This window comes from Eublepharis macularius, chromosome 11 (genome assembly GCF_028583425.1).
Source record: "Eublepharis macularius isolate TG4126 chromosome 11, MPM_Emac_v1.0, whole genome shotgun sequence".
NCBI lineage: Eukaryota > Metazoa > Chordata > Lepidosauria > Squamata > Eublepharidae > Eublepharis > Eublepharis macularius.
In genome coordinates this window covers 24,139,991-24,152,547 of record NC_072800.1, presented here as the reverse complement: position 1 = coordinate 24,152,547, position 12,557 = coordinate 24,139,991, and the positions used below count along the sequence as shown (strand labels likewise).

Here is a 12,557-nt window from a genome sequence, read left to right as displayed (position 1 = left end):
TATTGAATTGTTGGTTCAAAAAAGTGTTTGAAGATATTGATTTCAACCCTTGACATTTAAATGTTTTTAACTGAGCTTTCAGCTTTTTATTTAATTCTTCAGCTAAATAAACAAAATATTCATAGACTATAAAATACTTACATTAATAGCCATGGAAGATTACACATGTTTCAACTGTTGTCTTGATCAATGGTCACTTAAACAAAATTCTCTAAATGCAACTATTCCTATACCAAAAACAGCAACAACATTGATAACCATATAAACAATACATACAGAATGGAAATATCAGAAATACAGGTAGATTATCCGTGTCTTACTGGACAATGCCCAGCCAGTCAACCTTTGTAGGCTTACTCTCCACCTCCCCAAGTAAATTTAATTAATCCAGTATCACTGGAAAAGTTAGCTTTAGGAAAAACTATTTTATAATAACCATTTAATAGTTTATCAATTAGATTCTTGGTTAGAAGGCATATCCTTGGAAGAACAAGAACCTTATAAGAGTGTCACACATCTAGAAAACCTCTACAAGGTCTCTATGTTACTAAAAAATAGCTTATGAACCAAGTGACACTGAGCATAGTCCCTGAAGGATCCCAGTGCTCTCTGAGATCCTTGAAAGACCACTGGGAAGCAAGTGAAAGAGCAGGCAGAGACTAGAGATGGGCATGAACGAGAAAAAAACAAACCATGTGGTTCGTCAAATTTCACGAACCACAAACTTTCATGAACCTGCCCCTGGTTCGCGAACTGGTTCATTTGGTTTGTGAAAACGTCACATCCAGGTCAGAAAATCATCACTTCCGGGTTGGCAGAAGGTCACTTCTGCGCCAGCAGAAGTTCACTTCTGGGTCAGCAGAAGATCTGCAGGAAGTCCATCCCCTGTTGCCTAGGAAACTGATTGATTGGCTGTCTGCAGTGATGAACCAAAAAAACGAATAAGCCTAAAGTTTGTGGTGGTTCATCAGAAATGGGATCTGACGAACCACTGGTTCGCGAACCACGAACCAACCTGGTTCGTGCTTAATTTTGGTTCGTATTTTGGTTTATGACCATCTCTAGCAGAGATTCCTAGTGGGATGTTAGGTATCCAAACAGAGTGTAGCTGTTGTCCAGGAAGAATCACAGGCCTGACCTGGAAGTATTTATAGCCAGGCCAGTAGGCTCCATGGTGGAATGGAGCTATACTTGGGAGGAGAATACTGCTTCTTCCTCTATTCGGCATGGTTAACCAGCTTGAACCCTAGCAATTCCTACAAAAACAACTTCTAATAGCAACCCCAGTGAAAGGCAAATTAACAATAATTGTTTTATGGAAGTGATCACATTTTTCTTTGAATATGACACAATCTCTAGTTCTACATTTGCTGAATTCTGGGTCACCACCTGGAATTGGTTTTCCTTCTCCCTTGTTTCCCGCAACAACAATTAATGCCTTGATGGAATGCTTTTTGACTGGAATCCGGAGCATAGATGCAATTTTGAATTAAAGTTGCTAACAACGTGTGGGGGGCATATCAGAACGCCAATGTCTGTTTTAATGTACGTTTTCGTATCTCTGCAGGTTGCCTGTCTTACTTACATAGCAAGTAATTTCCTGAATTGCAAAACAGAACCCAAACGATGGGGCACGGCTCATGCCAGTATCGTTCCTTACCAAGTAAGTAAATAGGAATCTTTCTGCCTCTCTCTTTTCTAATTCTGTGGGGTTTTGATATTACTTTTACATGGACAAATGCCTTGCATCCTTTGATCTACAGCATTCTGAAATCATTTGATCTCTGGTTAAAACAAGGTTCTCTTTATTTATTCTTGTACTTTGCCTGTGTATTCATCTACTGCAAGTTAGTGACAAGAAATAACATTTGAATGGATCAAAGAAGTTAGCTAACATGAGATAAACTTTAAAGTGTCATCTTAATGGCTGTATGTTCTTATGCTAACCAGACTGCAAGTGAATGAACTTTGTTTGATTTCCATAGTGCTTATAGGAAAGATACATAGAGTCCTGGCTCCCTGAAGGACTTGCCAAAGATTTTGAAAAGTATCTCTGTAACCATGAGTAATAAATTGTAGAATTCACAGCTAGTGGACATAGTGATGGTCATGAGCCTAGATGGCTTGAAAAGGGGATCAGACAGATTCATTGAGGTTGGCTCGATAAGTTGCTACTAGAAGGAACCATCCAGAGGAAGTTAAATCTCTGAATGCCAGTGCTAGGAGGCTACATCAAGGGAAGGTCTTGGCTTCTGTTGCTGTTTCTTGGCTCTCCAGGGAAGTTAGTTGGCCACTTTGTGAAACAGGATGCTGGAATATGGACCACTGATCTCTTCTCAATTAGCTTGTTTTTTTCTTGGTGAAAACCTTTAAAAGAAACCAAGTGTTCCTACCACAATTCTTGTGTGTATTTATACAAAATAACACTTGCAGCCATATGTCTAAGACCATTGTTCCCTATTAACTAGTCCATGTTGTGCTTTGGGTCCTGATAAAGCCACATTGAGAACCACTCCTTTAAGAATTAATAACGAAAGTATTGGAGATGGCAGAAATGGATAAATTAACATTGTTAATGAAAGGGCAAGTGGAAGAAGATTTTTCTGTACCATGGGAACCCTCCTACAAATGGATGACAAATAACAATAACCAGTAAACATAAATATGATACTAAGATTAACTGTATAATGACATAATAGAGCTCGCAGTTGATGTATTAAGCTGGAATAAAAGAGATAAAAGAAATAGATATCGACAAGTAAAATGATAACTGTCTCATGTTTGTATATATGTGTTGGAAAACAATAAAAATATTATAAAAAAAAATGAGAACCACTTCTTTATCCATAATGTCCATTTAATTAATAAGGCACCCATTATTTCTCTCTCTCTCTCTCTCTTTTTTGTGGGGGAAACACAAGGGAGAGGACACAAGTCCAGACTGTCCCACTGATGGCTTCATTGCTACAAGAGCAATTGCTTGAAGGGCTGATACTTTTGACCATCAAAATCCTGGCTCCAGAATATTGCAGATAAAGACTCTAAAACAAGTTTTTATGGATTTGTAACTGGTTCAGGATATGGTTACATGATTGCTGACGTTGATTCAAATTTACTGGTTTCTAGCTTGTTTCTGGACCCTAATTTAAAAATGCTGATTTTTGACCTTTAAAGCCCTAAGCAGCATGGAACCAGGGTATCTTAAGGGCCCACCTCTCCCAACATAAGCTTCCCCATATACTTACCATCAGCTGGAGAAGCCCTGTTCTGTGTTCCATCCTTATCAGAAGGTTGACAGGTGGTCATATCTGACTGGTGACAGAATTGAGATTTTGGAATTCTTTTTTCATTTGGCTCATCCCTTTCACATTTCAGACACAGCTGAAGGCTATCTTTTCGTTGGCAGAATTTTGGTTTGAATTAATGGTAGTGGAGATACTATGTTGATACTGGTTTCTGATGCCTTTGAATTTTGTTTTGTTAGAGCTCTTCGGTTTATTCCCTGATTTTATTCTGTTCATTGTTTTGGTGCTTCGGCTCATTTTGTATTTTGTTATGTGCTGTGATTTTAACTTACTGTGCATTGCTTGGTCATTTTGTTTTTCATTTTTAAATCAAAAAAGGGCAGAATTGTTTTAAACTAAATGAATATATTCCTAAGTGGTTCCTGTGTACCTCTGTGAGCCAAGCAGATGGAAGAGGCCCAGTGTTCTTTATCCTCTGGCAGTATCTAACTAGAGCTGCATCCACGTGGAGATGGTTCCCCATTGTGCAGATACAGTCACTACAAATGCAACAGCATTCGAATTCCAAATACAAATTCACAGAGAGTCCACATGGGAGTATTCCTGTATTTTACTTGGTCATCTCCGTGTGCCTGCCATTTCTGTCCCTGCAGCACCTGATGGCTTTTCAAATATATATATATATATTTAAGTAGGCAAAAAAGCCCTCTGGTGGTGTGTGTCGGGAACGGCACTAGAGGGCTCGCCACTGGCTTTTAAAAAATAATAGTGGTGTGTGCGTATAGCACAACTACATTTTTTTATTTTAAAAAGCTTGATAGTAGTATGAGGGGAATAGCAGGTGTGAGGAGATCATAGCAACAAAATGGTACAGATGTAGGCAGAGTGTTCAAAAATGTACACTTTCCTATCCCCATGGCATGGTAACCCACTTAGACTGCAGTCTTTCAGGAAAGATTGTAGCAAAGCAGGTTTGGGAAAGACTGAAGCAAAGCAAAGGGGGGAAAACTCAGAAAGCGATCAATTGGTGGACGACGTTATATGTGAGGCCTCCAAAAAACACTGCTATGATTTGGACATCTAGGCAGAGCAAAACAGCCATATGGTTCTTCCATGCTCACAAAATAGCTAATCGTAATCACTTGCTCAGATTCAAGTACAGTATCATATCCAGGACCAACAAGAATTTCAGGGTATAAGCGTTTGAGAGTCAAAGCTCCCTTTGTCAGATACACTTCTCCAGAATTCCTTTCATTGGCTGATTCCGCACACGTTGGATAATGCACTTTCAATGCACTTTATCAATCGTTTGAGGTGGATTTTTTGTTCCGCACACACAAAAATCCGTTCCAAATGATCTATAGAGAGGATTGGAAGTGCATTATCCAACGTGTGCGGAATCACTCCTTGTGTTCAGAACTTTGATTCCTGACCCTGTGCTCTAGTGGACTGTCTCAAAGGAGATTAAACATTCTCTATCAAGTTATCTGATCTATTCAGCATGAACCCAATTAGTTGCTTTAAAAGATTATTGGAAATTCTCTGAATTATCACTTGGGGGCAGTTTCCTAATGAGCATTGCAAAAAATTTCAAGCAACACTATGGCTACACCATTCTACATAGAATGAGAACTTTTCAGCATAATTGATGTAGTAAACCAGTTTTTAAAGAGACTGCATTGGCAGCAGATTTGGGTCACTTAACAGTACTTTGGGCATGCTCTTAGGAGACGTTTAAATGTAGAGAGAACAGAGAGTATAAAGTTGTTTCTCAGTTGTCAACAACTCTAAAAGTCCTGTGCAATGAAACCACATTGCTGTACAGAAGAATTTGTTTTGTGACAAATTCAAAGTCCAAAATAGCAAAGAAGGACTATATTTTAATTAATTAAAATATTTCAATATTTCAATTAATTTTAAAATATTTATTAACATATTCATACTCTTCCTTTTGCTTTTGGCTCATGGTGTTTTACAAATTTATATTTAAAGCGTGCGTGGTACAGTAAAACCCTCAATAACCTTCTCCCAGAAAATAACTGACGCCCTCTAAAAATGTCCAGGGTTGGTACCCCAACCTCCTCTAGAAGCTTTTTCTATGGGGTGGAAGCTACAATTGGAAATGCACAAGCTGTAGTCACCTGGAGAGAATGTTATGATCCCGGAAAGAGTGTCCATTCCAAGGGCAGGTGTAAGAAGAATCAGTCCATATTGGTATAGAAATGAATGATGATCCAATGACAGATTCTGAATGCAAGGAGATCTTAGATCCAGAACATATTGTGCAAAGTGGGACTGTGTGAACTGCCAGTGCATAGTACAGTAGTTTGTAGGAGAAAAATGTGGAGGTTTCACATCCGTGGTTCAGATAGATGCTTTCTCTTTCCTAGATAAAACATCTTTACATTCTTTTTAACAGATGGCTAAAATGAGGTTCAATGACTTTGTAACCAGACTAACTTAATGAGTTAGTCTAGCGCCTTTTGGAATAGAACCTAAGTAATTTCATTACAACCCCCAAAGATATGGTTCTGCACATGCTACCTTTTATTTCCTGAAATACAATATAGTGATTGAAGATTATCGTCTTCTGGGAAGACGTTTGTTTCCAAATGTTTTGAGATGCTTAAAAAAAAATCAGATAAACTAATCAAATTATGTAGAACATAGCAGTTTTTAAAATCTAACAATGCAAGCCAAAGCAGGATTCCTCCAGTCTACTTTAATGGGCTTAGACTGGAGGAGCTCTGTAAAGGATTCTGCTGTAAGAAACTCAGAACTGAGCCATTTGTTTTCTAGACACTGTTTAAAATAAGCATGAGTATGCATTCAGACAAGTATTAAATTAGAATTGTGAAAAGATATCAGCTTTGCTATGGTTTTTTAAGAATGTCAGAATGTCATTAAATCATAGAGGATTAGGAAACCTTTGGGAATGGCTTCTTAAACAGATGTTGAAAATTTTAAAAAGTCAATATTTTCAACATCTGTGTCTCTGCATGACAACTCTGAACAATGTCATACAAGAAAAGTGACCAATACCAGTATTATTTAACTCTTGAAATGTGTTAGTAATCAGCACTGTTTGCTCTAATGAGGCCTTGATGTTACTGAATGCATTCCATTTTATATATGAAATATTCTCTTGATTCCAGTTTCCCTAAACTGGGGAAAGCTTCATGAGAACGGTAATAGAAATTGGATGCTGCGAAATGTAGCATGAGACCTGGGGAGGCTCAACAAAGGGGAGGGGCAGAGGCCCACCCGCCCCTGCCTGTCTCTCCTGCAGCTCTCACCCTCCCACTACGAGGAGCTGATCCTCATTCCCCAACAGCCTTAGAGCCAAACTACAAGTGATGCCTGACACAGGTTGGACACTGGTCATCTTCCCTCAAGTTTTGATGGGAAATGTAGATGTCCTGGTCTTGTGACTTGGTTCTCCATTTAATTGAAGTTTACAGAGCGGCAGTCTATGGGAGGGAGAACATGCGGTCAGGAGAGGAGTACAGGTGTTGGGCTCTTGCTGGGCTGTGTGTGTGTGTGTGGGGGGGGGTTCTGTAAACTTCAATTAAATGGAGAACCAAGCTGTAAGACCAGGATGCCTACATTTCCCATCAAAACTTGAGGTAAGCTGACAAGTGTCTAACCTGTTTCAGGTATCACTTGTAGCTTGGTTCATAGACATCTTCCCAGCAAGTCTTGTTTGCCCACCAGAGCTCATCAGATTCTCCCAAGATTTCTGGAAGCCCTTTGGGGCATGTGCTTCTTGCCATGTTGTGTTTAAAGCACCTGGGCAATGAGGAGGGTTACCTTCCCTGGTTTCTGGGCAGAAGCACAAGGAGACGGCAAGACAGGAGTGACTCTATAGATCTGACTGTGTCTGGGATCTCTTATGTGAGGGGACTCAGACTCCAGCTGCGACACAATTTCTTCTCTGAGCACTTCCCTGTGTGTGGTTATGCTGACAGGGTATTTGTACTATCTTCTTTCTCATGCTGTCAGTTACTGCTTGATGCCTCCCCCTCAATCTACCCTTGGACACAAGTTTCAGGTGCCATGTGTTTTTTGGTGGAGAAAATAAATAAGAATAAAATGGATGGGAGGAGAATGTTTTAAGCTGTTTTGGGTCCCTATTGGGGAGAAAGGTAGAATATAAATGAAACCAATAAACCAACCAGTAATTAAGATGATGACTTAGGCTTAGGGTTGCCAACTTCCTGGTGGGGCCTGGAGTTCTCCCAGTATTACAACTGATCTCCAGTCTAAGGAGACAAGTTCCCCTGGAGACAATTAATCTTATTTGGTATATCATAGATTCTAGGTGAAATCCCTTCCCAAACTCCCACCTCCACAGTCACCACCCCCATAATCTCCAGGGATTTCCCAGGCCAGAGTTGGCAACTGTACTTAAACTATTTGTTAGCATTGCCTAGAGTATCTCTCCCACCAACAACATTTCAATGAGAACTCTGTAGCTTACTAATAGTGTAAAGCCCATTGACTTCAGCGGTCTTAGAGGGATATAACTGCTTAGGATTGCACAGTTAACCGCAGCTTTCTGCTATTGAAAGCTTTTAGTTAAACATACTTGTTTTGATGAAGTGGAGTTGTCAGTGCATAATATCATTTTGTGAAGCTCTTTCAATCAGATCTTCAAATATCACTCGGGGAATATAAAAATGCACATATACCACTCCAGCCTGTTTCCATCTCAGTCTGTAATAATGTATTCTAACCAGGAAGAAGAAGGGCTTAGGATGGTCAAAATGACAGGGAATCAGCTGGGGACCCTGGCTGCCAGATGCAGTGAGGCAGGCAGCTGTTTGCAATCTTTCTGACAATCACAGTCCTCCTGAGCCATTGCTCAATGGTCACCCCAATTTCACTTTACATTTTGACCCAGCGGAGCATTAGCCTTGTTGTCGAAGACTCCCATTTCGCAAGCAAGGTTTTCTCTGGTTTCCTTTTATTGCCTTATGATTTGTCTTTCTCATGAGGGGGAAAAAAGGTTAGTTGCAATCCCATATTCCCTCCTCATGCTAGCAGTGAGATGATTCTCCTTGCAAAGCAATTTACAAGGTGTTTCCAAGCCTGCTCATCTCTTCAAAGCACCATGAGTGGTCTTGGGGTGAAAATGGTACTTTCCCACACAATAATATTGAAGACCTGCTTGGCTTGCTATCTTTATTTTTTTTTAATTATTATAGTTTCCTGGCTAAAAGCCGTGTCTTGTCTGAATTCATCCTCTTTTAGTGGGCGTGATGTGATCTGGTATGAATGCACGAGGCTGCCTTGTTCTGAGTCACACCACGGATCCGTCTAGCCTGTTATTTTGCAATCCATGGGTCAGAAGAACCCTTGGGTGGGGTGAAGAGCCCCCTTTGCTGCATTGCATGCCCTTACAGAGCTGCCTTTGGGGGTAGGGATTGCCTTTTTGGAAGGATCTGCTGCTGTTGTGCATTCTTAAGGAGCAAAAGTGTCTCCATATGCTATTAAGAACAGCAGAATGACAGAGATAGGATCATGCATTAGTAGAGAGGATTCCCTTTCAGCACAGACAGCCTTCAGCTCCTCCTTTTCCTGTTATCTGACTCTGTCTTACTTGCCAGTCATGAATGATTTCTTGGCACTTGATTGCCAGGCTCATGCTGCCTCCTTGGTTAAAGGTGGGTCCTGCCCCTAGAAAAGCTGATGACCGAGCTCATTATTATTGACTCACGCTGGCAGTGGCTCTCCAGGACCTCGGTCAGTGAAAGCTCTTTACCAAACCTATCATAGCCTTAGAGCCTTTTAACTGGAAACCTTCTGTGTGCAAAGATGTGATCTAGGGCAACTTATAAAGTAATAATCCCCCCCAGCTCTTCGTCAGTCTTTTGGTGGGGACATGTGGGTTTTGTTTTAAGAGTCAACCATGTGCTATCCTTTCAAAAAAAATCTTGCTCAGTCAGATCAAAGGCTCAACAGCTTGAGGATTTTGTTTCCCACATTGCCTCTGGAGAAGCTTACAAACAGGGGAAGAAGCCATTGACCCTCCTATTAGACTGAAAGGTTGTGGAAGTACATTTTCAAAACAGTGAAAACCATTGTGGTGATGTTTAGTTTGTAGCGTTGCAAAGTCCGTATTGTCAGTGAACATCCAAATCCCTATAGAAGATAAATAGTGCCTATACAGAAATATTGTGTATACAATGTCCTAACCAACCTTTCCAGAGCTGGATTTCACCTTTAACCGCCATGTAACAACAGGGACTATTGAGCTGCAAGCACATGTTAACAAGGTATATGATGTCATGGTCATGTGATGGTATCCAGAGTTTATGACCTCACTAACAATGTCAAGTTTAGAAATATGGGCAGCAGACCAAGGAGAGTGTCAGGAGGTGTATTGTAGTGAGAATCAAGCCTAGGATCAGATCCATGGAAGAATCCTCTCCATTACTGAATGAAATCTCATTATATTGTCGAAGGCTTTCATGGACGGAGAACGTTAGTTGTTGTAGATTTTCCGGGCTGTATGGCCGTGGTCTTGGCATTGAAGTTCCTGACGTTTCGCCAGCAGCTGTGACTGGCATCTTCAGAGGTGTAGCACCAAAAGACAGAGATCTCTCAGTGTCACAGTGTGGAGAAGATGTTAGCAGGTAATTTTATATCTACTTAGGAAGGTGGGTTTGGGCTGAGTCATCCTGTAAGAGTTTCCCAGGGTGTGGAATGCTAATGGGGGGAAGCTTCACTGTATCCTGAGGAGGTTCTTTTGCATATGGGTTGGTGGTTGATATGCTAATCTTATTGTTCTCCTGCCACTCCTCTCAGAATGCATTCAAGTAGAGGTAAGAGTTGTAGTCACCTTGCTATCTTTGAATTTACCCTAGCAACAAGGTCCTTCCAAAAAGTATCAAAAAGAGGCAGTCCTATAGGGGCTTGTGACCCAGCAGAATGGGCTCCACAACCTTCCTGAGCGTCTTGACCCAGGGGTGAAACCCTCCAGGATAAATCTGATGAAAATATGAACCAGCATCCATTTCAAGAATATAAAAAAGCTGAAGATCTATTAATACTCTTTACTTTGGATTGATTTTAAAGTCCTCATTTATTCAGAAAGAACAGAGAATAAATTCACAAAGAACCTACCAGAGTAAATGGTATTTGCTTTTGGAATGAAAATTGGACACAGAGGAAGAAATAAAAATTTGCTAGGATAGAATTGTTGAAAATGGATGGTGTGTGGCATTAGGTGTTGCCACGGCTTTTTTTCTGGGAAAAGAGGTGGTGGAACTCAGTGGTGGAACTCAGGACCACACAATGATGTCACTTTGGGCCAGCTGGAACAAGGGGGGAGTTTTTAAAGTTTAAATCACCCTCGGCGAAAATAGTCATATGGCTGGTGGCCCCGCCCCCTGATCTCCAGACAGAGGGGAGTTTAGAGTACTCTCGGTGTGGAGGGCAATCTCAACTCCCCTCTGTCTGGAGATCAGGGGGCGGGGCCACCGGCCATGTGACCATTTTCAAGAGGTGCCAGAACTCCGTTCCACTGCGTTCCCGCTGATAAAAAGCCCTGGGTGTTGCAGGATCCTTATGTAACTTTACTAGAGAATTTGAAAATCCCTCACATGCAATTAACAGCTGACAACAGTTTTTAAAAGAGAACTTCCCATTGTATGAAGGAATCTTGGATTTTCTAATAATCAGTCAACCTTGTGCTGAAAGTTCAAAATCGCTGTGCTGAAAGAGCACTTTTTGAACTGATAGCAGGTTAGAACTGGGAGTATAGTTTGAAAGATAGCCATGATTAGAAGTCACAGAATGGCATTTCGACCCTTTGCTGTAGCTACTGTATGGAGGAAAGAAAAATTCAGTATACAAAAGTGTTCCCAAAATAATTGCGCTCTGTGTTCCACTTATGATCAGTAGAAGAGACACCACGCTGGCTACTTACCCAGTAGTTACTTTTTTATAGCCAGAAGCATTTTCCATTGTGGTATTTATGGCAATCTTCTCTATTTCCATTTCCCAGGAAACTAGGGAGTAGCAGTAATCTTCCACATTGGCTAGTTTGCTGATGGTAGCTCTTTTGAGCCGAGCAGAACATCTGTGTCCCAAATTCTAGATTCATTTCATACCCCTCCCCAGGATTTTATTTGTTTTGGGCTAACTTTTTGTACTAGGGAAGATTTTCCTGGCTAAGTACAGGATGACCAAAGTAACGTCAACCATTTAGAAACTTTACACTCTGTAGTATTGCATGCACCACCAGAGATTGCAGCTGCTTGGCTGTTTCTGTATTCTGCCTTGAGGTGGACCCCAGGGGATTGCTATTACCCTATGATACAACTGATTTTTCAAGCCAGACTCAACAAAGCACAGAATAAAAACAGAGTGATAAGTCTTCTTGCTCAGTGTGGAAGTTGTTTTTATTCTTAGGGCATCCTTCCATTTCTGTGCTGCAGAGTTATGTTCCTATGAATCGGGATGGGCTAAGATTTTGGACATGGGTTGGAATCCAAATCTTAGACATCCTACAGGCTTGACCCCTGGCAATGCCTAGTGGGTTTTCTTGCTTGCTGTACCCCAAACTGCTTTTGAAAGCTCCTGTCAATTCCAGATCCATTCTCTGCTATATTTTGGCAGTCAGGGACCAGCAAAGAGATGACTGAGGAGTTGTTCATGAAAGCTCATACCCTACCACTAATTTTGTTAGTCTTATAGGTGCTACTGGACTCTTGCTCTTTTCCACTTCTATAGCAATGTTATGCTGTCAGCTCCCTTACAATATAAGGGCCTTGGAGTAAGAAAGTTAAACAAGAGTTTAAAATGTGCTGTAAATTTCCTTGAATGTCTCACGGGTAGCCAACTGACAATATGGATACAGATAGATTAGGTAGAAGGCTAAGTATACCAAATCTTCCAGCTGATGGCCTGTATAAGCTTAGTGCACGTGCAGGAGTGGTGAGTTTATTTTTGCCGTGGCCTCCACCTCTTCTTCACTGCTGTTTAAGCCCAGGGATCTTAAAATGTGGTTCATGTCAGGGGGACAAGACCACAAGGCCAGACTAAAGACCATGTGCATGGGTACGATTTCTTGTCAAAACTGCAGATTGTGCTTAAACTACTGTTTTTACACCCTTATCAAAAGAATGGACTTTTATTAAGTTTGTTAACCCAAAGCAGATGGTCATGCTAGAATACTTTTAAGGTGACAGACCTCTGCCTACTGCTTTGAGAAGAGCAATACATTTCAAAACAAATGGGCATTTCTATGGATTAAATGCAAATATTTTGTATTTTTTTCTCTTTTTGTTGGATTGTCTCTCTGTG

At 40.8% G+C, this 12,557-nt stretch overlaps 1 protein-coding gene across 4 annotated transcripts in view; it reads left to right on the top strand.

Annotated features, from left to right (window-relative positions):
* Positions 1-12,557, top strand: part of SUGCT (succinyl-CoA:glutarate-CoA transferase) — a 427,037-nt gene that overhangs the window by 62,423 nt on the left and 352,057 nt on the right. For all 4 annotated transcript variants that reach the window (XR_008597798.1, XR_008597797.1, XM_054990749.1 and 1 more), the window contains exon 9: positions 1,568-1,663. Coding sequence is in view for 2 of the 4 variants with exons in the window: in XM_054990749.1 (XP_054846724.1) it covers positions 1,568-1,663 (96 nt within the window). In the remaining 2 variants the exon portion in view is untranslated. The remainder of the gene's footprint in view (positions 1-1,567; positions 1,664-12,557) is intronic.